Source organism: Dipodomys merriami, unplaced genomic scaffold (assembly GCF_024711535.1).
Source record: "Dipodomys merriami isolate MVZ:Mamm:240054 unplaced genomic scaffold, mDipMer1.0.p SCAF_19, whole genome shotgun sequence".
Taxonomy (NCBI): Eukaryota; Metazoa; Chordata; class Mammalia; order Rodentia; family Heteromyidae; genus Dipodomys; species Dipodomys merriami.
The window spans coordinates 17,486,438-17,513,071 of NW_027203270.1; the positions used below are offsets into that span (position 1 = coordinate 17,486,438).

The 26,634-nt window shown below is 45.9% G+C and overlaps 1 protein-coding gene, 1 non-coding gene and 1 pseudogene across 2 annotated transcripts in view; 2 read left to right on the forward strand and 1 right to left on the reverse strand.

Annotated features, from left to right (window-relative positions):
• Positions 1-24,083, forward strand: part of Usp22 (ubiquitin specific peptidase 22) — a 40,186-nt gene extending 16,103 nt beyond the window's left edge. Inside the window, exons 5-13 of the mRNA XM_070027536.1 lie at positions 680-849; positions 6,397-6,544; positions 10,187-10,292; positions 12,327-12,485; positions 15,132-15,258; positions 16,322-16,413; positions 19,230-19,292; positions 19,779-19,928; positions 20,682-24,083. Coding sequence (XP_069883637.1) covers positions 680-849; positions 6,397-6,544; positions 10,187-10,292; positions 12,327-12,485; positions 15,132-15,258; positions 16,322-16,413; positions 19,230-19,292; positions 19,779-19,928; positions 20,682-20,724 — 1,058 coding nt within the window. The 3' untranslated portion in view covers positions 20,725-24,083. The remainder of the gene's footprint in view (positions 1-679; positions 850-6,396; positions 6,545-10,186; positions 10,293-12,326; positions 12,486-15,131; positions 15,259-16,321; positions 16,414-19,229; positions 19,293-19,778; positions 19,929-20,681) is intronic.
• On the reverse strand, positions 2,512-2,576 carry Trnaa-ugc (transfer RNA alanine (anticodon UGC)). Its single transcript has one exon. It is a non-coding gene; the product is annotated as a tRNA-Ala (tRNA).
• On the forward strand, positions 10,308-11,139 carry LOC138830789 (large ribosomal subunit protein eL33-like; annotated as a pseudogene).
• Positions 24,084-26,634: the final 2,551 nt, after the last annotated feature.

Sequence of the window (26,634 nt, forward strand, 5' to 3'; positions counted from 1 at the left end):
CTTGCATGCATGAGGCCCTGGGTTCGATTCCTCAGCACCACATAAGCAAAAAGAAAAAAGCCAGAAGTGGCGCTGTGGCTCAAGTGGTAGAGTGCTAGCCTTGAGCTGAAGAGCTGAGGGACAGCGCCCAGGCCCAGAGTTCAGGCCCACAACTGGACCCCAAAAAAAAAAAAAATTACAGCCATGATTCACACCTGCAATCCTAGCTACTCAGGAGACTTGAGATCTGAGGATTGTGGTTCAAAGTTCCTTGGCTGGGAAAGTTCCTGAGATTTTTATCTCTAACTAATCACCAAATAAGCCAGAAGTAGAACTTCAAGTGGTAGAGTGCTAGCCGTTAGCAAAAAAAAAAAGCTCTAAAGCTCTAGACAGCACCCAGGCCTTGAGTTCAAGTTCAAGTTCAAGACACACACACACACACACACACACACACACACACACACACACACACACACACACACACACACACACACACACACACACACACACACACACACACACACACACACACACACACACACACACACACACACACACACACACACACACACACACACACACACACTATCACTTCTTGAATGCAGGGTAAAGGGATTATTTAGAAGTTGTTTTGGGGACTTGACATTGTGTATCCATAGCTTAGCACATACGACTCTGCTCTTGGTGGCTTCCCTTGCAGGCCTGCGTGGATTGATCAACCTGGGGAACACGTGCTTCATGAACTGCATTGTGCAGGCTCTGACCCACACACCACTCTTGCGAGACTTCTTTCTGTCAGATAGACACCGTTGTGAGATGCAGAGCCCCAGCTCCTGCCTGGTCTGTGAGATGTCCTCACTCTTCCAAGAGGTGAGCACTGCTGACTTTGGGGGGTGAAATGGTTCTGTCACTGCTTTTTTTTCCACCTTAAAAAAAATAAACACAGCTGAATATAGTAAAGGAAGACAAAATTTCAGAACATTATCCAGTAACTATTTAATATGGGCTTATATTTTGAAGGATGTGGTTTTTCCCAAGAGGTTAGTTAGTCTGCTGTTGGTGTGGATCTTGGAGACACATTGCTGACTTAGGAGGAGAAGAGCTCTTGAAGGGGGCTTGGTGAGATGTTCGACTGATAGATGACATTTGTCTCCAGAAACACTGGTAGATAGTTCCACACACACATACACTGTTGACTGTCATGCCGCATCTCAGAAATACCTGTGGACACACACTGGCCCCTTTCCCATTTCATTGTCAAGGAGAGTGGGCGTCAAGCCTTCCCATCGGTGGTTCATCAAAAGTTGCTCTTTATGAGCCTCAGCACTGCACCACAGGCTGTTTGCTTGGTCCACCTGTAGTTGTACTCTTTGTCTTCCTGTTTATATACAACCAAACTCTGTCCTAAAACTTCGTAATGTCTCAGGATCGAAACCTACTTGGCTGAGGCCTCAGCATCTGTCATAGATAGCAGGGATCTCAGACCAGATTCTCAGAACTGAAGTAGCTCAGTTGCCCCAAATCCAAAATGTTCCAATTTCAAAAATTTTTGAGCACATTACACCATGTGTAGAAAGTTACAACCCTGACTTATATAATGGTACAGTGTACAGAAATTTTGTTTAATGAACAAAATTATGTAAGATACTACATTAAAATACCTTCAGACTGTGTATAATTGAATTTTGTGTTTAAATTTGGGTTCTGCCTCCAATACCTCATTATATATGCAAATATTCCAGAGTCTGAGACATATCTTTTTTGTTGTTGTTGTTGGTCGTGGGGTTTGAATTCTGGGCCTGGGCGCTGTCCCTCAGCTCTTCAGCCCAAGGCTAGTGCTCTACAACTTGAGCCACAGCTCCACTTCTGGCTTTCTGGTGGTTTATTGGAGATAAGAGTCTCACAGACTTTCTTGCCGGGGCTGGCTTTGAACCTCAATCCTCAGATCTCAGCCTCCTGAGTAGCTAGGATTACAGGCGTGAGCCACTGGCACCCAGTTTTTTTTTTTTTTTTGCCAGTCCTGGGGCTTCAACTCAAGGCCTTGGCACTGTCTCTGAGCCTCTTTTGCTCAAGGCTAGTGCTCTACCACTTGAGTCACAGCGCCACACCCAGCCTGTTCTGTTTATGTGGTACTGAGCAATCAAACCCAGGGCTTCATGCATGCTAGACAAGCACTCTTAACACTAAGCCACACTCCCAGCCCCTGAGACATATCCCAAGTCTTTTGGGTAATGGATGCTTAGTCTTCCATTGCATTGTCTTGTGCTGGCACAAGGAACAGGCTATGGGGCTGCTGTGTGTTCTGGATCTCTGTAGCTATCCTCAGTGCCCATGCAGAGAGGTGTTCCTGTTCTTTTGTGCAGAAATTTGGTGTTTTGTTGGATCTGCCATATACTTTTTTTTTTTTTTTTGGTCTGGTCGTGGCGCCTGAACTCTGGGCCTGGGCGCTGTCCCTCAGCTCTTCAGCTCAAGGCTAGCGCTCTACTACTTGAGCCACAGCGCCACTTCTGGCTTTTTTTCTTTTTGCTTACGTGGTGCTGGGGAATTGAACCCAGGGCCTCTTGCATGCAAGGCAAGTGCTCTACCACTGAGCCACCTTCTCAGCCCCTGCCATATACTCTAGGTACTTTTTTTTTTTGTCGGTCATGGGGCTTGAACTCTGAGCCTGGGCACTGTCCCTCAGCAATTCAGCTCAAGGCTAGTGCTCTACCACTTGAGCCACAGTGCAACTTCCAGTGTTCTGAGTGGTTTATTGGAGGTAAGAAGCTCACAGACTTTCGTGTTTTGAACTGCAATCCTCAGATCTCAGCCGCCTGAGTAGCTAGGATTACAGGTGTGAACCACCAGTGCCCAGCTGTATTTGTTTTATAGTTAATATAATGAGAACTTTGAAATATTTGCTTTCTTTTTTTTTTTTTTTTTTTTTTTTGTTCGGTCGTGGGACTTGACCTCTGGGCTTGGGCACTGTCCCTCAGCTCTTCAGCTCAAGCCAAGCGCTCTACCTCTTGAGCCACAGCGCCACTTCCAGTTTTCTAATGGTTTATTGGAGATAAGAGTCTCACGGACTTTCCTTGGACTTTCCTTGCCCTTGCCCGTGCTGGCTTTGAACCGTGATCCTCAGATCTCAGTCTCCTGAGTAGCTAGGCTTAATAGGCGTGAGCCACCGGTGCCCGGCCTTTTTTTTTGGGGGGGTGTCTAGTCGTGGGGCCTGAACTCTGGGCCTGGGCACTGTCCCTCAGCTCTTCAGCTCAAGGCTAGCACTCTACCACTTGAGCCACAGCGCCACTTCGGCTTTTTTTTACTGCTTATGTGGTGCTGAGGAATCGAACCCAGGGCCTCATGCATGCAAGGCAAGCACTCTACCACTGAGCCACCTTCCCAGACCAGTTTGAAATATTTGTAACTTATAGAAATTCTAAATTAGTTTAAAATGCTTTCAAAAGTGAGTTCTGGTATGGCTAGGTACTTGGCTTACCTACCTGCCCTCCCCCCCCTCCGTCTTGGGGCTTGAACTCAGCAGGGCCTAGGCACTGTCCCAGCCTCTTTGTGTTCAAGGCTAATGTTCTTTGAGCCAAAGCACCACTTCTGGCTTTTTCTGAGTAGTTTATTGGAAATAAAAATCTCATGGACTTTCCTGCCTTGGGCTGGCTTTCAACTGTGATCTTCAGATTTCAGCCTCTTGAGTAGTTAGGGTTATTGATGTGATCTACTGGTGCTCAGCTGCACTTGGCTCTTGAGTTACAGTATTTATTTGTTGATCAATGAGTTTGATGTGTGCTTCAGCTGCTTCCTTATCCTGTCATTTGACGTTTACTCAGTTCTTTTCTTGGGAGAGGATATTTTTTTTTTTTTTTTTGTCTGGTCGTGGGGCCTGAACTCTGGGCCTGGGCGCTGTCCCTCAGCTCTTCAGCTCAAGGCTAGCACTCTACCACTTGAGCCACAGCACCACTTCCGGCTTTTTTCTTATGTGGTGCTGAGGAATCGAACCAGGGCCTCGAGCATGCAAAGGCAAGTGCTCTACCACTGAGCCACCTTCCCAGCCCTCAGTTCTTTTCTTTGTAGATGACACAGTATCCCTTTCTAAAACATTTCAGAGTGTTCAGTAATTGGTCATTTATTTTTATTTTTGTCTGTCATGGGGCCTGAACTCTGGGCTTAGGTGCTGTCCCTCAGCTCTTCAGCTCAAGATGAGAGCTTTACCGTTTGAGCCACAGCGCCACTTCTGGCTTTTTCTGCTTATGTGGTGCTAAGGAATTGAACCCAGGCCCTCATGCATGCAAGGCAAGCACTCTACCACTGAGCCACCTTCCCAGCTTTAGTAATTTGGAATTTTTGCATCATCCTTACTGCTTGGGACTTCTAATGCAAAAATCAGAAATGCTCCAAAATGTAATATACACTCAAAAAGTTCACATTATAAAGCATGTTGTTTTAGTTTTTTGAATTAGAGATACTTAGCCTGTATTAGCATGTCAAGTTCCTTACATTTGTTTTCTTCCTGTCACTTCTTTTTTTTTTTTTTTTTTGGTCGGTCGTGGGGCTTGAACTCTGGGCCTGGGCACTGTCCCTCAGCTCTTCAGCTCAAGGCGAGCGCTCTACCACTTAAGCTACAGCGCCACTTCTGGTTTTCTGGTGGTTTATTGGAGATAGGAGTCTCACGGTCTCTCCTGCCCAGGCTGGCTTTGAACCTCGATCCTCAGATCTCAGCCTCCTGAGTAGCTAGGATTACAGGCGTGAGCCACCAGCGCCCGGCTTCTTCCTGTCACTTTTATCATCTCATAAGGTATAAATCCTCCCTACTGAGGAAGATTTTGACTTTTTTTTTCTTTTCTTTTTTTTGGCCAGTCCTGGGGCTTGAACTCAGGGCCTGAGCACTGTCCCTGAGTTTCTTTTGCTCAAGTCTCCTGAGCAGCTAGGATTACAAGTGTGAGCCACTGGTGCACTGCGATTTTTGTTTGTTTGTTTGTTTGTTTTGTTTTTGTCTGTCATGGGGCCTGAACTCTGGGTCTGGGCACTGTCCCTCAGCGCTTCAGCTCAAGGCAAGCACTTGAGCCACAGCACCACGTCTGGCTTTTTCTGCTATGGTACTGAGGAATCAAATTCAGGGCCTCATGCATGCAAGGCAAACACTCTACCACTGAGCCACCTTTGCAGCTCCCAGCCTTTTCTGTTTATGTGGTACTTACTGAGGAATTGACCCAAGTGGTTCATGCATGCTAGGCAAGCACTCTACCACTAAGCCATATTTCCAGTCCAAGAATTTGACATTCTTGCTTCCTTGCTCACCTCATGCTGTTTTGTAAGAAGCTGGCTGCCAAGTGAACTAGTCCCAAGTGTATAAACCCTTTTGGAACCTGAAAGAACAAAGCTAATTTCATGATTTGATTTGTGAACTGTTGCTTGAATCCAGGGCCAGCATGCTAAGTACTCAGTTTATCACTGAGCTCAATTTCTAGCTATATTAATAATACAATGTATTGGTTGTCATATCATTTTGTTTCTGTGATTACTTTTAGGATTTTTCATTTAGAGTTTAGGGTCTGTTTTTAAGAAAGGTATCTGGTGTGTCTGTTCCAAGGAAAGTTAATGCTGGCTCAAATAGTAAAATTAGAACTGTTCATATCCACCCATCTTATATGCTCCTGCTTTTGTGGCTGAATAGGCAGGAGCCTTCTGAGTTCTTACCTGGGTGGGAAATGGGACTTGAGATGATTGACTAGGTCTGGTATCAAAGCAGTTAATGGACAAGCTTGGTCGCCTTGGTTTGGCTTTGAGCCCTGGAGCCAGCTGTGTCCTATGTGGTCCTGGGACAATGTTTAGTAGTGTTCCTGTAGCTGATCCCAGTACAAATGTGCTGCTAGACATGGCCTGAGAGAGTTTGGCTGGTATAATCCCTAAGCCAATGTTGAGTTATTTTGATTTGCTTTTTATATGAGCAAGTCATAATTATGGGGCTTATGTGTAGAAACTAAATGATGGAAAGGGAGAAATTCCCACATAAACTCCAAGTCCAGTGAATACAGATGAAAATACAGTTTATAAAAGAAGAAAGAAGCTGAATGCCTGTGGATGCCTGTGGCTTGCAGCTCCTAATTACTCAGGAGGCTGAGATCTGAGAATCACTGTTTGGAACCAGCTTGGAGCAGGAAAATCTTACTCTTATCTCCAATTAACCAGCAAAAAAGTAGAAATGTGGCTCAAGTGGTAAAGTACCAATCTTTTTAGCAAAAAAGCTGAGAGCTTAGTGCTCTGAGTTCAAGCTTCATACCAGTACCAAAAAAAAGGAGAAAGAAAATAGAGAATCCATTTTGTCAAACTAGCCATTACCCACTCTTGGCAGCTGATAGTTTTTTTTGTGTGTGTGTCCAGTTTAGCTCGTGGTCCCACTAGGTTTCCCTTTTCCTTTTCTCTGAACAGTTTTACTCGGGGCACCGGTCCCCTCACATTCCATATAAGCTGCTGCACTTGGTGTGGACCCATGCACGGCACCTGGCGGGTTATGAGCAGCAGGATGCACATGAGTTCCTCATCGCAGCCCTGGATGTCCTACACCGACACTGTAAAGGTGGGCCAGCTCCTATGCCTTCTGCCTTGTGCCTACTGGGTCAGGGAGGGCTATGAAGAGCTTTGAAGGGAAGGCTATGGGAGGCTGTGTGTGTGTGTGTGTGTGTGTGTGTGTACCATCTGGCAAATGATGTTGAAACATGCTTGATTGTGTTTATAGGTCATTTAACCCTATTTTTTTTTCCCCAGTAAGAAAAAATGCCACAATTGCCTCAAGGAAGTTCTCTGTAGTTTATTATTGATTGATCGATTTTAGTGTTTCTGACAGTGGATTGCTATATGCCAAAACTGTCCTTGATGGGCTGGGAAGGTGGCTCAGTGGTAAAGTGCTTGCCCTGCATGCATGAGGCCCTGGGTTCGATTCCTCAGCAACACATAAGCAGAAAAAAGCTGGAAGTAGTATTTGGCTTAAGAGCTACAGCGCTAGCCTTGAGCTGAAGAGCTGAGGGACAGTGCCCAGGCCCAGAGTTCAGGCCCCATAACCCACCAAAAAAAACCAAAAAAAAAACCCAAAAAAACCCAAAAAATAACTCCTTAAGTTGATCTTCCTGCCTCATCCTCATAAGCTCTGGGATTAAAGGTGTGCATCAGGGGCTGGGAAGGTGGCTCAGTGGTAGAGCGCTTGCCTTCCATGTATGAGGCCCTGGGTTCGATTCCTCAGCACCACATAAGCAAAAAGAAAAAAGCTGGAAGTGGTGCTGTGGCTCAAGTGGTAGAGTGCTAGCCTTGAGCTGAAGAGCTGAGGGACAGTGCCCATGCCTAGAGTTCAGGCCCCATGACCAGACCCTCCCCCCCCCAAAAAAAAAAGGTATGCATGTCCACATTTACCTTTCCCTAGTTCTTTGGGCTGAAGGTGGAGGGGTGCAAATACTGGGCATTGAACTTAGAACTTTGAGCTTGCTCTGCTGGTGTTCTACCACTGAGGCATGCCTCCATCCATCCATAGTTTAATTTCTAGAGAAGAGGAAAGAGTTTGAAGTGTTATCCTCATTGCTTGCTGGGATATAGCAGTTTGCTGTGTGGAGCAGGATCTTTCATGACTATCAAAGTGAACACCAAAACCTTGCCTACACCTTCCTTTAGCCCTCTGGGTTATCAAATCTAAGGCTTCTGAATATCATTAGTCTCCTAAACCATTCCTCTTCTGATCAGTCATCCAAGTACTACTTTGGAGTCTCCAGATTGCCACCCTAAAATTATCAAGGAGCTGAGAACTGGGAGCCTGTCTACCTACCAGTGCTTACCTGACCCCAGTCAGATTCTTTTTTTTTTTTTTTTTTTTTGGTCATGGGGCTTGAACACTGGGCCTGGGTGCTATGCCTCAGCTCTTCAGCTCAAGGCTAGCACTCTTACCACTTGAGCCACAGCGCCACTTCCGGTTTTCTGGTGGTTTATTGGAGATAAAAGTCTCATGGACTTTCCTGCCCAGGCTGGCTTTGAACCGTGATTCTCAGATCTCAGCCTCCTGAGTAGCTAGGGTTATAGGTGTGAGACACTGAGACAGTCAGATTCTTTTTTTTTTTTTTTTTTTTTTGGTGGTCGGGGGGGGGTCCGGTTGTGGGGCCTGAACTCTGGGCCTGGGTGCTGTCCCTCAGCTCTTCAGCTCAAGGCTAGCACTCCACCACTTGAGCCACAGTGCCACTTCCAGTTTTTTTTCTTTTTGCTTATGTGGTGCTGAGGAATCGAACCCAGGGCCTCAGGCATGCAAGGCAAGCGCTCTACCACTGAGCTACCTTCCCAGCCCAACAGTCAGATTCTTAATACGGAACAGAGGTCTTTTTTTTTTGTAGACTCTACAGGGATCTCAAGACCTTGGCTGTTTTTGTATCATAGCCCCATAGCCTAGGTCAAGGTTGGTACCCTTAGAGGAGTAGGAGTCCAACAGTTCTGGGGGCTATGGGTGGGAGATTTGGACCAAGTAATTGAAATGTAGATAGTTCCCCTGCCTTCATTCTGGTACAGTTCTCAGTACTGAGGATCTGTTGATTTCAGCATTGACTTAAGCCATGCTCCTTATTCTTGTTTGTTTTGTTTTTTTGGGGGGGTCCAGTTGTGGGGCCTGAACTCTGGGCCTGGGCGCTGTCCCTCAGCTCTTCAGCTCAAGGCTAGCGCTCTACTACTTGAGCCACAGCGCCGCTTCCGGCTTTTTTCTTTTTGCTTATGTGGTGCTGAGGAATCGAACCCAGGGCCTCAGGCATGCAAGGCAAGCTCTCTATCACTGAGCCGCCTTCCCAGCCCCTCATGCTCCTTATTCTTATTGCCGGGGTGTTTAGTAGGTCTGGTAGATGTCTGAGGGAACCACTTCTGATCTGGTCCCAGGTGATGGCTAAGGCCATTGCTCAATATCCCACATCTGAGAAAGTGGTACACTTGCTGCAGTAGTAAGTTAGCTGCCTCCTTGTAGGTTACTGTGGCTCTGGCCTACTACAGCTAGTTCTAGATAGTATCCTTCCAGCTAATTTTTTTCCTTTTTAATTTTTAATTTGTTATTATAAATATGATGCACAGAGAGGCTGCAGTTACATAAGTCAGGTAATGAGTACATTTCCTTTTTTTTTTGCCAGGCCTGGGCCTTGAACTCAGGGCTAGGTAGTATCCCTGAGGTTCTTTTGCTCAAAGCTAGCACTCTACCACTTGAGCCACAGTGCCACTTCTGGCTTTTTCTGTCTGAGGAACTGAACCCAGGGCTTCCTGCATGCTAGACAAGCACTGTACCACTAAGCCACATTCCCAGCCCAACGAGTACATTTCTTTTTGGTCAGTGTCAGCCCTTCTCTCTCATACTCTAGGGTTTTCCCTTCCTACCTGCATTCACAATAACTTTTCTAAAGGTGAAACCTTTTAAAGAACAAAGCAGTTGGCCTTCTATTTCTCTCCAGCCACGCGGAGGCCATCGTGTATTATACCATGTGGCCAAGACATATTGGACTATCTCACTGGGAAATTATTTATGCAATTATTCTGTATATAAAAGAGGAAGGGCTGGGAAGGTGGCTCAGTGGTTGAGCGCTTGCCTTGCATGCATGAGGCCCTCGGTTTGATTTCCTTAGCACCACATAAGCAAAAAGAAAAAAGCCGGAAGTGGCGCTGTGTCTCAAGTGGTAGAGCGCTAGCCTTGAGCTGAAGAGCTGAGGGACAGCGCCCAGGCCCAGAGTTCAGGCCCCACAACTGGACCCAAAAAATAAAAAATAAAAAATAAAAGAGGAAATTGCCGGGTACTGGTGACTCATGCCTGTAATCCTAGCTGCTCAGGAGGCTGACATCTTGGTTCAAAGCCAGCCTGGGCAGGAAAGTCAGTGAGACTCTTATCTCCACTGGAAAACCGGAAGTAGCACTGTAGCTCACCTTGAGCTGAAGAGCTGAGGGACAGCTTCCAGGCCCAGAGTTCAAGCCCCACAACCGACAAAAACGAATGAATGAATGAATAAATAAATAAATAAATGAAGTCTATGACACTGCCCAGTTTTGGAGGCATCAGATGTGCTTTATTGCCAGGTAGAAGAAAAGGACATTTTCCCAGGGTATAGAGAAAAGTGCCCAGCACTCCTGCCTTCCTCCTGCCTTTGCTAGGCAGCTGTGGGGACTTACGGCCTTAGTGTGGTGCAGAGATGGGTGCTAATCACAAAGCTGTGTTCCATCTCAGGGGATGACAATGGAAAGAAGGCCAACAACCCCAACCACTGCAACTGCATCATTGATCAGATCTTCACCGGTGGGCTGCAGTCTGATGTCACCTGCCAAGTCTGCCAGTAAGTGTGACCATCCATCCAGCTGACAGCTACCTGTACTGTCAGAATCTGTCTGGTCATTCCAACATGATATATTTTCTGGTTGGCATAAGTATGTGTTCTGACATATGTTTAAGGTAAATCCTTGAACCTAAAACTTAGAGACTAACTTTGGATATTGATCAGCTGCGTAATGCAGTACTTACAGTAGAGAAGAGCTTGTACCTGCCATCAGAGGAAAAATAGTTTTGTTTAAATAACCATGCCTTGACATTTGTTGAGATGACAAGAGTTCTGTCCACCATCTTGGAGGCTTGCTGGGAATAGGACTTCTAAAAGGCGAAATGTCTGGAAGGCTGTGGTGCAAGGCCATTTTTGCTGGCTTATAAGCAGGTCTCCAGAACCAAAGGTGTTTATGCCCGAGGTGGTACCGATTTCTACTTGGGCAAGAGATGTGCTTATGTATACAAAGCAAAAAACAACACGATGACTCCTGGCGGCAAACCTAACAAAACTAGAGTAATCTGGGGAAAGGTAACGCATGCCCATGGAAACAGTAACCTGGTTTGTGCCAAATTCTGAAGCAACCTTCCTGCTAAGGCCATTGGACACAGAATCTATGTAATGTTGTACTCTTCCAGAATTTAAACTAATGAAAATTAAACTAATGAGAATTGAAACTAATGAACATTTGTGCTCTTGTTAAAAAAAAAAAAAAAAAAAAAGAAGAAGGAAAAGAAAAAGTCACAACAGAACAGATTGCCTGACTATTAAAGGCATAGAAGTCTTCCTTTGAGAGAAAGCTTGTTTTTGTCCATACTCAGTGGGGTGTCTTTTTTTTTTTTGGGTCCAGTTGTGGGGCCTGAACTCTGGGCCTAGGCGCTGTCCCTCAGCTCTTCAGCTTAAGGCTAGCGCTCTACCACTTGAGCCACAGCACCACTTCCGGCTTTTTTCTTTTTTCTTATGTGGTGCTGAGGAATTGAACCCAGGGCCTCAGGCATGCAAGGCAAGCGCTCTACCACTGAGCCACCTTCCCAGCCCTCAGTGGGGTGTTTTTGAGAGCTCTTCCTCATGCAGATCTCTGCTTTTCTTACATTCCTCAACATCAGGAAGTTAAAAAAAAAAATTCAGCCTCCTTCAGGAAGGGCTGATCATAGAGGGCAAACTTTTGGCTTCCATTCATCAGAGGATATTTTAATTATTTTGTGATTTCCTTTTCCATTTGCCCTGATGTAATGTCCCTGGCCTTTTCCAGGTATAGTTTCTGCTTAATGCTTAAGACCCAGAGCGAGGATTTAAGTCACCTGCTTCCTGAGGCATATTCCCGTTCAGTTTGCTTTTTTTTTAAGACTCTAGATACCTACCAAAATCATTCAGATCTCATAATGCATTGGGACTGGCACTCCATAGAAGATTCTAGAGCCATATCCTTGTGGGCTGACACAGATGAAGTTTTCTTTCAGTAGTAAAGTTCACTTGAGCCTTGGCTCTGAGAAATTTAGAATTACCTTTTTGGCCCTTAACAACTAAGTTCTATTTTGGCAGGCAGTCATTTTAGATTTATGTCCTGTTTAATTACAGTGAATTTCCCATTTTGAATTTTTTTTCTTATTTAATATTGTAAACTAACCTCCAGTTAGGAATCAACCTTGCTAGAATAAAGCATTTCCTATTCCTTGGGGTCTGCCACGCCAGGACTGTGCACTCTGGTGGGGAGGGTGGGTTTCTGTTACCAGTACTAGACAGTACCCATTTCTAGGTAATGGTGCTGTAGTTCCCAGATGCAGTGAGATAGATGCAGGGATTCAGAACCTCTAGACCTGGGGCTCAGGAATTTATACTGTCCTCAAACTGCCTATCTGAATGGTGTCCTGGCTTGGAAACCATCCCTGTGGGAGCCCAGGTCATGTAGATGTGAGTGTTCCTACTTTGTCTAGCCTGAGGTGTCCTTGATAGAAGGAAGAGTGTGGCAGAATATTGGGGTGCCCTCCACAGGGGCTGTCTCAAATGCAGTAGACATCAATCTTCACACGTTTTCATTTCCTTTCCCTACAGTGGAGTCTCCACCACCATTGATCCCTTCTGGGACATCAGTTTAGACCTGCCAGGTTCTTCTACCCCGTTCTGGCCTCTGAGCCCGGGGAGTGAGAGCAGTGTGGTGAATGGGGAGAGCCACGCATCTGGTACTACGACGCTCACAGACTGCCTACGGAGGTGAGGTGCCCCAGCCCTGGCAGGGAGCACCATGTTTAAATTTAGTTTGTCACTTTTTCTTTCTGGTTAGATATTTCTGTCTACCACCTTTTCATGGTAGCATGTCTGTATCATAAAGCTCTAAATATCAGCCACCCACACTTCACATAGACAACCAAGTGAGAACCATGGTGTCCGACCTCCTAGGATTAACACCTGTGGTGTTCTACATTTATAATCCTATTTTATTTATTTATTTATTTTTGTCAGTTGTGGGGTTTGAACTCTGGGCCCAGGCACTGTCCCTCAGCTCTTCAGCTCAAGGTTAGCGCTCTACCACTTGAGCTACAGCATCACGTCCAGCCTTTTCTGCTTATGTGGTGCTGAAGAATTGAACCCAGGGCCTCATGCATGCAAGGCAAGCACTCTACCACTGAGCCACCTTCCCAACCCTTATAATTCTATTTTAAAACATAATATTATTATTACTAAGGTGTTGTACAGAGGGACTACCATCTCCTATGTCAGGTAATGAGTACATTTCTTTTCTTTTTTGGACCATGTCACCCTTTCCTTTTATTTTTTTGCTAGGACATTCATGATCTTTTAAAAATGTGTCCTCATTTCAGTATAAACGAGTGATGGGATGTGAGGTACTTTTACTGGCCTCAGAGTTGCTGCAAGAGAATTCTTGTTGAGGCAACACATTCTGTAGTAGAGCCAAAGGTTTTGGTTAGCAGAACAAGAGCTACCTGTTTTGTCTTTTTTTTTTTTTGGTCAGTTATGGGGCTTGAACTCGGCCTGGGTGGCACACCTGAGCTCTAGCTCAAGCGAATGCTCTACCACTTGAGCCACAATGCCAGTTTTCTGGTGGCTTATTGGAGATAAGAGTTTCACAGACTTTCCTGCCTGGGCTGGCTTTGAACGGTGATCCTCAGATCTCAGCCTCCTGAGTAGCTAGAATTACAGGCATGAGCCACTGGCACCTGGATTTTTTGCTTTTTTTCTGTGAAACCTTGTTACTACTTCCAGACAGATCAGTTTCCAGATACACCTAAGAGTATACATTCTCCTCTTCTTCGTCTTCTAACTCACCATCTTCCTCCACAGCTACTAATTGTTGTCTACTAATATTCTCAGGCCTGAACGACATTTCAACCTTAAGACCACAGGTGGTAGTTGGGCACTAGGAAGGAAATCTGTGAGACTCTTACGCCCAGTTAACCACTGGAAACTGGGAAACTGGGAGTGGTGCTGTGGCTCAAAGTGGTATAGTGCTATCTTTGAAGGTAAAAGCTCAGGGAAAGTGCCCAGACCCTGAGTTCAAGCCCCACAACTGACAAAAACAAAAACAAAAAAAGAAGAGAAAAAGCAAAAAGAGGGTTGGGCCTGTGGCTTAGTGGTAGAGTGCTAGTCTAGCATGCACAAAGCCTTGAGTTTGATTCCTCTGTACCACATAAACAAAAATGCCAGAAGTAGCGCTGTGGCTCAAGTGGTAGAGTGCTAGCCTGGAGTAAAACTCAGGGAAGCTGGGTGCCCATGGCTCACGCCTATAATCCTAGCTAATCAGAAGGCTGAGATCTGAGGATCACAGTTCAAAGCCAACCCAGGCAAGAAAGTCCGTGAGACTCTTATCTCCAATTAACCACTAGAAACCTACTGTGGCTCATGTAGTAGAGTGCTAGCCTTGAGCTGAAGAGTTCAGGGACAGCGCTCAGGTCCAGAGTTCAAGCCCCATGACTGACAAAACAAAAACAAAAACAAAGAAACTTGGGGACAGTGCCCAGGCACTGAGTTCAAGCCCCAGGACCAGGAAAATAAATAAATAAATAAATAAATAAATACCACAGATAGTCTAATTCATAACCCTCAAGCAAAGCCATTGGCTGTGCAGACATTTTCAGAGTTTGCTGTGTGACTTTAATTGGACTGCTTCCATAATTCAGTACCTCTCTTCAATAATGTAAAGTTCATTCTTTTGAACTAGTCCCTAAACTGACCATTTTTTATGTTAAATGCACTCATCTCTACACCTTACAGTGATAATCTTTGGTGGCTGATAGTTCAAAACTGAAAAAAAGTGTTTCTGGGGCTTCAGGGAGTTCATGTTTTTTTGTTGTTGTTGTTTTTTGTTTTTTTTTGGTCTGGTCGTGGGGCCTGAACTCTGGGCCTGGGCACTGTCCCTCAGCTCTTCAGCTCAAGGCTAGCGCTCTACCACTTGAGCCACAGCGCCACTTCCGGCATTTTTTCTTTTTGCTTATGTGGTGCTGAGGAATCGAACCCAGGGCCTCATGCATGCAAGACAAGCGCTCTACCACTGAGCCACCTTCCCAGCCCAAGGGAGCTCATGTTGTCCTCTGAATCATCCATGGTGTCATAGCACATGCTTAGGTGGAGAGAAGGCAGAGGAAGATAATTATTACTGCTGCTGAGGTCAGACTTGCAGGTCAGAGTCACTCCAGGAGCCCAGACCTTTCATTTCAAAAAACATTTTAAAAGAAGATACTTTTTCAGTTTTCATTGTGAAATTATAAGCCCCCTTAACTGTAGACATGTGTTTTTAGTAAAGAAATGAACCAACTAAAAGTGATTAAAAAGCAAAAAACCACCTTTTCCTCCTGTCCCTACTATCATCTAAAAACATTGTTTTACTTAAATGTTTTGTAGATTTACCAGACCAGAGCACTTAGGAAGCAGTGCCAAGATCAAGTGCAGTGGTTGTCATAGCTACCAAGAGTCCACTAAGCAGCTCACCATGAAGAAGCTGCCCATTGTGGCCTGCTTTCATCTCAAAGTGAGTTTCCCAGGAAACCAGCCACAGTGGCAGGCTAGAGCGTGACCCCAGCACAGCTAGAGCCTGCTGGCGTGGGGCACACGATGCATCTACACTTAAAGTTGGAAGACATGCCAAAGGGGGGGTGGGGGAGGGAGAGGATAAGGCGTGATTCCAAGGCTCTGCTGTTCACTGCTGAGAGTCCTGGTGTCAACAAAGGTCTTTGCCTCCCCATACAGACAGGGTTATAGCCACTGCTTGGGGGAATGTGGGTACGGTGGGAGGGCGTTTACTACTTCTTCCCAAAAGTTCCCATCCTCTCAGGAGTTTTCTATTTCACTTAAAACAAAGATCCTTTAGCATTATGGTCTAGTCAAGGGCTGACAGGCTATTTCTGACATGAGTCAGATATTAAATATTGGAGGCTTTAAGGATCACAAATGACCTCTAATATATTCTTTATTTGAATGTGTAAAATACTAAGCCAGGAGTGGTGGTGTATGTCTGTAATCTTATCACTTAGGATCCTGAGGCAAGAGGATCTGATGCAAAGGTCAGGCTAAGCTTCCTAGACATTGTCTCAAGGTAAAGAAAAATGGGGGAAAGAGCTGGAAGTTGGCTCAGTGGTAGAGTGCTTGCCTTGCAAGCATGAGGCCCTGGGTTCGATTCCTCAGCACCACATAAGCAAAAAGAAAAAAGCCAGAAGTGGCGCTGTGGCTCAAGTGGTAGAGTGCTAGCCTTGAGCTGAAGAGCTGAGGGATAGCGCCCAGGCCCAGAGTTCAGGCCCTACAACCAGACCCCCCCCCCCAAAAAAAAAAAAGAAAGAAAAATGGAGGAAAAAGAAACCTATAAGCTACAGATATGGTCACACTATAGTTCCAAAATTAGAAGATGCAGTTCGTCACACCTAGGTGGGAAAATCATGAATGTGTATCAGCCTGGACCACTTATCAAGACCCTATATCAAATGTGGAAATAAAAGAACGCAAAGAAGGACCCTGGGGGGAAGCCCATTCAAGCTTCCATCCTACTCCCACTTAATCTTCTCCTTTTTGTTTTCTTTCTCTTTTTTCCATTTCTGTAGCGATTTGAACATTCGGCCAAGCTGAGACGGAAGATCACCACATATGTGTCCTTTCCCCTGGAACTGGACATGACACCTTTCATGGCCTCTAGGTGGGAAAGAGTTTGTTTGACTGGGTCTGGTGTCCTGTGTGGGTAGTTAAGCAGGCATACCAATTAGTATGAACTTCACCTCACCAAAACTTGGTTATTTGTCTGAAACTTATTGAAGATGCATTTTTGTGAGTTATTTTTCCTCAGATAGCCAGTTTATGCTTTTTTTTTAGTATATTTTTGTTATTATAAAGGTAATATACAAAGGAGTTATTATAGTTACATAAATCAGGTAAAGAGTATATTTCTTTTTTGGACATTGTTGCCTCTTCCCTTGCTCTTTCCCAGTTTTTCCCTCCCATCCCTGCCCACAAGTTGTAAAGTCATTTTCTTTTTTTTTTTTTTTTTTGCTGGTCGTGGGGCCTGACCCTGAGCCTGGGCACTGTCCCTCAGCTCTTCAGCTCAAGGCTAGCGCTCTACCACTTGAGCCACAGTGCCACTTCCGGCTTTTTTCTTTTTGCTTATGTGGTGCTGAGGAATCGGACCCAGGGCCTCATGCATGCAAGGCAAGTGCTCTACCACTGAGCCACCTTTCCAGCCCCTGTAAAGTCATTTTCAACATTGTATCTAGTGTATACCACTGCAGCATTTGCTCATCCTTTGTCCCTCTGTTTCTGTGCCTTGCCCCTGTCCCTCCCAAAGACAGATAAACAAATAAGATGAAAAGAAAACATATACAATGAAGAAAAACCCTCTTGTTTACATTTCCTGGACTTCATTTTGATAAATATTATTTTATATGACCAGAGTTAAGTTTTTCTTTAGCAGTCTTCTTTCAACTTTCCAACCTACGAACTCATTCAGGTGAGATTATAGCCAGATGGCATTTTTAGTTAATGAGAACAGATAAGCATGGTTGTTTTGCAGTGGTGAATTCCATTTTCCTTGATTTGAAATCTAGGAAAGACCATTTAAAAATTTAACCCTCAGTTGTGGTTCAAAGCCAGCCCAGGCAGGAAAGTCCATGAAACTCTTATCTCAAATAAAATTACCAAAAAAGCCAGAAGAAGAGCTGTAGCTCAAATGGTAGAGTACTAGCCTTGAGCAAAAGAAGCTCAGGGACAGTGCCCAGGCCCTGAGTTCAAGCCTCAGGACATGGAGAAAAAAAAAAAAAGGAAAGAAAGAAAACCTACCCAAACCAAAATATCCCAAAAACCTCAAAAAACCCGTGATGCTTACTAGTATGTTTGTTTCCTTTGTCTTGTAATCCACAAATTTAAAGGCCTAAGATACCACAAAATTTTGTCTGGGAACAACCAGGAAAACTAAAGACCTTTCCTTGATCCTTCCCAAAAGGTTATCAAGTCTCTACCTCAATAAGATCAAGGCATGTATGCCTGCCATCCCAGCTATGTGGGAGGTAACGGTAGGGTATTTGCCTGAGGTCAGCCCCAGGCACAAATAGGATGCCCTATCTAAAAAATAACTAGAGCATAAAGGGCTGGAGTGTGGCTGAAGTTGTTAACTACCTGACCAGCAAACCCCATTCAGAAAGAATGCTTTTCTTACAGTTTTAGGGGCCAGATACATGAAATAGGTCTACTTTAGAAGGGTTCAAGCAGGTTCTTTGTCTTGGCCCTGTGGTCTCAGGGCCTCCCCTTGAGTCTGGGTCTTATCTCCCTCAGCTCCTCCCTCATAAAGACACTGATCAAAGCTAGGTGCCCATGGTTACTCAGGAGGCTGAGATCTGAAGTCCACTATTTGAAGCCAACCTGGGCAGGAAAGTTTATGAGATTCTTTTTTTTGTTTTTTGTTGTTTGTTTGTTTTGTTTTTTGGGGTCCGGTCATGGGGCCTGAACTCTGGGCCTGGGCACTGTCCCTCAGCTCTTCAGCTCAAGGCTAGCGCTCTACCACTTGAGCCACAGTGCCACTTGTGGCTTTTTTCTTTTTGTTTATGTGGTGCTGAGGAATTGAACCCAGGGCCTTATGCATGCAAGGCAAGCACTCTACCACTAAGCCACCTTCCCAGCCCCAGTTTATGAGAGTCTTATCTCCAATTAATTACCAGAAAATTAAAGTGGTAAAGCACTAGGCTTGAGTGAAAAGAACAAAAACAAAAATTCAGGGCCTGGGGGAAGGGTCCACAAAGTGGACATTACCTATTCAGAAGCCGCAATGCAACCCCAGGGCATCATATCACACAGATTGACTATGATTAGTTATTGGTATCTTCCTTGTGGTAGCCTTACCTCTGTGGCTCTCAGGTCACTGTCCCAAATAGAACATGGCAATCAGAATTTCAACTCTGTTTTCAACCTGCCCCTGGGAAATGGGCAACCCAACCATTCGTTCACATGTCCAGGGAGCTAACAGCTCTGTTGATAATGTCAGGGTCTCAGGTCTTAATGTCTTCTACTAACCATAATGTAGGTAGACACATTAGACAATGCTGGGAATTGTCTAGTTGCAACAGGAACAGTGGTGATCCTTGTGCTCATTGAGAAGCAACTATCTAGGTTGTCGAATGGATTTAACTTACACTCTGCCTTGGCTGTCAGAGTACAACTGAAACTCCTTTCACACAACCTTCTTGGAAGCTCTTGGAGCAGCAAATGGCCCTTGGGTCACACTCTTGGACACTTAATAGAAGGGCCAGGTGCTACTGTGCTGTTATGTGGTTTGCCTCACAGCCTGAGCCTGTGTCCTCACAGCATGAGACAGCTTCTGCCTAGTTATTGGAGCTGGGAAGCATGTCAACTCCACTCTCTTGCAGTACCCACTGCGGTCCTCAGTGAATACACATTATCATTAGAACCTTAGTCTGTGGTGAGTAGTGACGTTCAACCATACTGAGTTTTGCTGGGTTTTTGTTACAGCAAAGAGAGCAGAATGAACGGGCAGTACCAGCAGCCCACAGACAGTCTCAACAACGATAACAAGTACGTGGTGCTTGGGGGATTGCGGGGATGAGCAGGCTTCCTGGACCTGTGAGAGAAGTCTGCCTGCTTGGGGTTCAAGGGCAGGGGGTGTATATGTTTACTGTGTTGGGAACGGATGCTTCTTCCTCTGAAAGCTGCCCTCTTGGGACCTGCCTCTCCAAACCTCTGTGGTGAGCAAGGTTCTACCTGGAAGCACAACCTCTTGGCCACTCTGACAAGCATGTTCCTCCTGGTACTGTTGGGCCTGCTGTTGATTGCTCTTGCTATTGATATCACAGGAAGGTGGATGATTACTGCCACCATGTCCACTAAGTAGAGTTCCAGGAATTAACTGGACCTGGATGAGAGCTGAGTAATGCAGAACTGGCTCTTCTGTGATAGCTCCTCTGGGGTCTTAGGCCAAGTTTGTGGGTCACTTTCTGCTGTACTATGTGGTTTCCCACACAGCGCCATCAGCAGCCATTCTTTCCTTACTCTCTGCACCAGGTATTCTTTGTTTGCTGTAGTTAACCATCAAGGGACCTTGGAGAGTGGCCACTACACCAGCTTCATCCGACAGCACAAAGACCAATGGTTCAAATGTGACGACGCCATCATCACCAAGGCCAGCATCAAGGATGTGCTGGACAGCGAAGGGTGCGTCCATTGCGTGGGGCTGGAGGGTCTCTGCAGTGGCAGCTCCACCCCCTCACATCCGCCCAAAGTCAGACTAATCTTGTCACACCTCAGGGAGTTCACCTTTAGTTGATGAAGTGACGAGGGCTCTTCTGGGGTAGGATGTTGCCTTGAGGTCATGGAGAGAATGTTCCGAACCAGAGGCTCTGTAGTGCCTCCTTTAGCTCAGAAAGTATTTGATGCCTTATTGTCTTAACCTTCTTTGTACTGGGCACGTTGGTTATTTACTGCTTTTGTTCATGGCACAGAAGCCTATGCAACCAAGGGGCCCCTCTCACCATTCCCTCAGCAGGATTCCCAGCCCTAGAGACCAGGGAAACCAGTCATCTAGTCACTTAGAGGATGTCCGCATGGTGCTCCGAGCATCAGAAGCCCCTGGCAACATTTCAGAGGGGAGTTTGTGTGTAACAGGGTGGGCAATGAGGAGAAGGTTGGCTCTCTATGGGACAGTAGCTGTCATGGACAGGGCAGGTGATGGTAGAGAGTGCCACAAGAGGTCTGTGAGGCTTTAGTTCTTTTCTGACAGATGGGTTAGGGGGTGGTAGTGCTGTGGAGATTGAGGTAAGATAGTCTTCCAGCCAGCATGGGACTCTTCAGGGACTATGAGAAGTCAGATGAGCAATGGGCCTGTGCATGCATTCTCATCTGGCCTTGGCTTGCTTTTAACATTTTAGAAATTAGAATTAAAACTTGTTTCCCCCTCTGCCTCCTCAGGTACCTGCTGTTCTACCACAAACAGTTCCTGGAATACGAGTAGCCACCTCTGCTGGTTAGAAAAAGGAGGATGATGAGTTGGCAAACCTCCCAAGATGACCCCCTCTTCCCCTGACCACATGACACCTCGACACCCCTCCTGTTCAGACATGCCATGTGCATGGCTCCTCTGTACACTGGAGTTGTGGTGTCGGGGTGGACACACTGTGGAGCAGAACTGCTGTGTGCCCTGGGTTGTAAAGGAGTTGAGGAGCTCTGTGGTAGTATCTCTTGTCTCCAAAGCGTGTGGGAGATGGAGATGTTATCCTAAGTGCAGAGCAGCCTCTGCCTGGTGCTTCATTCAGTAGTCCCATGCATGCGGTTTGAAAAGGCCCCTGCCAAACGGAAATTATGGGTCCATTAAAGCTATAAAGCAAACACAGGTGGATGTGCAAAGTCAGGAGCTGTGAGCGCTTTCTTGTCTCTCAGTCCGGGGTGGGACTTAATGCATGGAGTGTGGACTCCAAGCGTCCAATTTTCTGTAGCCCTGGAGCCCAAAGATCTGAGGCCATGGAGGGGCTCAAAGCACGTGTGTTCCACAGATGACATAGCATTACCTGCATGTGGAAGCATCGGCACAGATGTTCTCTCAGTTTTCTAGAAATAGGCATTTTCTTATCTCTCCTTTTCTCTTTTCCACAATGGTGAATTTCATACACGTAATAGTAGTAAAGTGGATGATGATCGAGTTTATACTGAAATCTAGATCATTCCTCCATTCTGAGAGTGCGTCTTGCTTTTTAATTGGTGCTGTTTTGTTGCTTCCTCCCCCTCTGCCCTGCCTCCCTCTGTCCTTGGTTTAACAGCAGGTAGCAAGAGGAGAACCAGGCAGGAGCTCAGGAAGGCCTCTGGTTATCTTAGTCTTCAGAGTAAATGGAGCATTCTCCAGTGGTTTCTTCCTTCCTTTTTCCTTCCTGTTCTTTGGATCTATTCCCTGTCCTGGGTTGCCTGGTTGCTGTGGTGGGATTTGAAACTGAGTGGACCCCAGTGGGGACTTACATTGCATCACCTTGATCATGTGCCTCACTGTACCTTTGATTATTTTAGTTGCAGCCAGAACAAAATAATTGAGCTCATTGGCAGAACTGGTCAGGGAAATTATTTGTAATATATCTTGCATGTTTCTATCTAGTCAAACCCAGACTTAGATTGTTTGTCCATTTCTCAGAAATTACTACCCGAGGATTTGGGGTTAGAAGCATTGTCTTAATCTGGTTTGTGAACTATGATATCTCCAGCTGTGCTGGCCCTGGCAACCCTGTCTGCAGTGGGCTGCAATGTCTTTGTTCTGGGGAAACAAGAACCAGCTATTGAAGGTTTGGCAAACATTTCTCCTAAAAACCAGATAGTGAACATTTTAGGTTTTATGGGCTGTGTGGTCTCTGCATAGATAACATGAACAGTGGCTGTGTTCCAATAGTTCTTCATAGCCAGGCACTGGTAGCTCATGCCTATAATCCTAGCTACTCAGGAGGCTGAGATCTAATGATCATGGTTCAAAGCCAGACCAGGCAGAAAAGTCTGTGATACTCTTATCTTTAGTTAACCACAAGAAAACCAGAAATGGTGCTGTGGCTTAAAATGGTAGAGCACTAGCCTTGAGCAAAAGTGCTCAGGGACAGTGCCCAGGCCTTGAGTTCATGACCCATGACTGACCAAAAAAAAAAAAAAAAAAAAAAAAAAAAAAGGCAATAGAGTTCTTCATGGACTTTGGAGTTTGAATTATGTATAATTTTCACATGTCGAGACATTTTGATTTAAAAAAAATCTATATGAAAATAAGATGAATTTTCTTAGCTGACAGTCTACATGAAAGCAGGCAGACCACACAAAAACTGACCTAGCTCAATAGGTAGTTATGTTGTGATAGAGTAGTAATGGCAGGAACTCAGTAGCTCAGTTGGTATAGAAAACACCAGAACGTAGGGAACAGTGGTCATGCTATGGGGCTGTCAGGGATGGCAAAAGCCTTCTATAGTACTGTTTTTAAACACTTCTGAATTTAAAGAACAAAGCTAAAACATGTTTTAAAGTGAGCATTACTGGAGAAATATGAGGGGGCCCAGATTTTCAGGTATGGCCTCATATGATCTCTGTGTGTGTTTGTGACTAGAGTGAAAATCTTTTGGAAGAGACTTGGGGTTCTTGGTGTGGTTCTTTTCTTGGAGGCCTCATGCTTGCCAGACAGGTACTCTCTTGTTTGAGCCACACCCTAGCTGAGATGTTCTTTTGTTTGGGAACAAAACTATCAGAAAGGAGACTCGACTGGGCGGACTGCAGGAATCTGGTCTGGGAGCCCTTCTGAAGGTCTGCCCCCTTGTGCCCTAGGTGTCCAGATGCAGAGGGGATGCAGGTGGATGTGCCAACCAGCCTGCTCCCTGTTCCTGCCCTTCCTGTCTCCGCCTGTGTTCAGGGGTATCAGCCACTCTGAGAACATTAAAAGTAGCGAGAGGAAGAAAGACATTTGTCTTTTGTATGTGTTATTTTAAGCTCACATACCCAAATTAATTCCCCTCCTTCACTGTGGCTTTGGTGCTTGAAGCACTTGGCTCCACATTTGCTGTGGCAAGGCCACAACTCCAAGGGTACCATGTGCCTGCTTTGCCTTGTTCTCTGCCAGGACCCTCAGCATTGCATTCCATGTTGTCTTTGTGTTGTGAAGAACAACATAATGGCTTTGGGGATCTTTTTTTAACTCCCCATCTGGCTGTTAAGTCAGGAAAATGGTTCTCTGGGAGTGACCCTGTATAGGACTTCAGATGTCACAAAGTGCATCTTGCTACAGAGGTTCTCATTGAGTAAAGTATTGTGCTCCCCCCCCCCCAAAAAAAAGACCGGTACACACTAGTACCAGAATATTGAAAAGAATCTGTTTTGGGGGTGTGGGCTCTCATGTTAGAATGTCACAGTAGACATGCGGACTGGCTGTCTTCAGGTGGGTCCTGAGGAAGGTAAAGTACAGGAAGCTTGGGATGGCCTGAGGGACAGAGCAGCCTAGCTCCTCTGTCCTGGATCTCCTTGCTCTGGGCATTGGCTTGGGTCCTGCCAGGCACTGGGATGGGCCCTGGAACTCCTCTTGTCTGCACCATGTATACCCGAGTGCTCTTGTATCTTGGCTTGGTGTGTATGCTCTTCTTGTGTAACATTGCTATTCTTTTGACAATTCAAGTGATTGTTTGGTTTAATATAACTCTGCAAACAAAAGTTGTAAGAAAAAATTCCAATGATTGTGCTGTGGTTGGAGACTTTATTACTAAGATGTTTACATCTGCCTTTCCCTGTCATTTTGAGGGACTATTTGACTCTCTCCTTGATAGCTTGTAGCCTTTCCTATGTCATAATAAAGCTACATTTTATTCTGAAGCTGGCCAGTTCTCATTACTAAGAGCCAAAGGGAGAAGCTGTGGGCCATGCCAGCCCTAGACTCCACTTGCTCCTCACCTGAGGGATCCACTGCCGTTTAACATGGAGGATTCAGGCCTTCAGGCTTCACTGTGTACAAGTTGCCTGGTGAACTTCAAGTGCAGGAATCTGTGCAGAGCAGGATTGGGCAAACTCCTAAGGGATGAGAGCAGCAGATGTAAATGCCTAGGCTGTGTGGGATACACCAAGGTCATAACTGATTTACAGGTAGCCAGTCCTGCATGTCACACCTCAGTGCTCAGATGTATACTACATGCTGGCTGTGGACCGTCAGCACAGTGTAACAGTTTCCCATCCAGGCATGATAGTCCCTGCTAAGACAACTCCATTGCTTCACCATAGGTTTTCTATAAGCCTAGCCAATGCTCAGTGATGAGGCAAGAGCATCTCCCCAGGGTCTGGATCCCACCTGCTGCTCATTTTCAGCTCTGTATTGGGAATTCTGTGTTGATGGGATGCTGAGGCAGTGCTGGTACTGGCCAGCAGGGCAAGCCTGTCCATGCCTAGAGGGCATGGCTTTCTTCCAATATAAGCAACCCATCCCCCCTTATGGGATAGGTCCCTGCACAGTCATTCTGCTGGCAGACGGCAGGCAGGCTTGTGCTCCTGGGAAGTGATATCCACCTAGGGATCTAGTGGGCATTTGTTAGCACCAGTCTGAAGGGCCTTGGTAAAAGCAAGGGTTTGAGGTTCAGCGTGTTCAGTCTTCATTCCTAGCTAATGGCCGCTTTGTTCACAGGCCCGCTGATCAAGTCCAGGGGCTGAAGAAAGAAGCTGGCCACACCCGTGGGGGATAGTGTCATGCCTACCTGAATGTGAGTGGGGATTCTGTTCTGGGGGACTAAAGAGAATCAGTACAGACATCTGTCTCTGTCCATGGTGATATATCTCTTCCCACCCAGGTCTTGTCAGGTGGCAGCCCCCCCATGTGTCCCAGCTGAGGATGAGCCTCCATCACTGACCTTCACCAAGTGGGTTGAGGTTCCATTTACTCTGCCTCTTTCCCTCTGTGTCCTGACTGAAAGACATACCTAACTCCTCTGGCCAACTTCTAGAGAACTGTTCAGATGAGGTCGCAGGGTTGTGTTGGCCGAATGGACAGGGTTTTCTCCCCCAAGTCCAGGCTTGGGGCCTTGAAAGTCCCTTGGCAACATAGCCACAAAGACACTAAAGGAAACACCCTGGTCCTAAGCCAGATACCTTAACTTGTATAACTGACTGTGGACATACCTAGCTAGAACTTTCTTTGCTGCTTATTGGAGGATATGCAATAACCTACCCATTCATAAGCCCCACAGCTGAGGCTGAGAGGCCACCCTTGTGCTTAGTGCTGCTGTCTTTGGAATCCCAGCCTGCTCAGGCTGGGGTCAGTTTGGAGGACTCCCTAGGGGGAATATCCCTGCTTCCTTGGGTTCAGCCAGTTAGCAGTGTGTGATGAGCGGTGTGCTGGTGTCCACACCAACCGACCTGTCAGGACTCTGCCCTTAGGATGGTTAATCCATCCATGGACTACTGGGTTAATGTATTACTTAAACTAACAAGCCTCTAGAAGATGCAAATGCCAGTGCCAGTGGCTAGGAGAGTGTCTTAGTCAATGTAGCTGAATACCACAGTGGAAATTCCTAACTTCTGGAAGCAGCAGAGACTCAGCACATGGCACTGGCACTTGGTGAGGGGTCTTTCAGGTCACCTCATGGTAGAAGCTGTCTACCTCTATGGCTAAGGCAGAGCAGGCATACATGACAGTCTGGGGGTGGTTTTTTTTTTTCCTTATTTGTTTTGTGCCAGTCCTGGGGCTTGAACTCGGTGCCTGGACTCTGCCCTTGAAATTTTGTACTCAAGACTAGTGCTCTACTACTTCATCCACAGCTTCCTTTACAGCTTTTTTAGTAGTTAACTAGATAGAGAGACTCACAGGCTTTCCTGCCTGGGCTAGTTTCAAACCTCAATCCTCAGATCTCAACCTTTGGAGTAGCCAGGATTACAGGCATGACCCACCAGTGCCCAGCTGACAGTAGGTTTTTATGAAGCCACTTGTGCTAACACATTAACTCACGAGTCCAAGGATGGGTTGAGTCCTGCTGACCCTGTCCCTGATAGGCCATACCCCTCTATACCAAATTTCCAGCACATGAACTTTGGGCTACATATTCTAATTGCCGAAGAGAGGATCAGAGGTAGAATATTCTAAAATGAGTTCTGAAAAACTAGGAATCATACAATCTTGAGTCCTGAATTCATTTACTCAACAACTCTTTGAAGGTAGGCATTGTTCTAGATCCTAGGGAATGAGCAAAGCAAGGATTTTGAGCTCATAGATACCAGTTTATGTAAGTGCTATGTAGAAAACAGCTCAGGGGAGGGCCCACCCAACACCACAACTGGGAATGAAGGCCTCAATATCCAAGTGTGTGGTGCTGTTCAGTAGACACTCCACATAAGATGAACCCTGCTCGAAGATGGAGAACCAGCACCAGAGGGGTGGGTGATC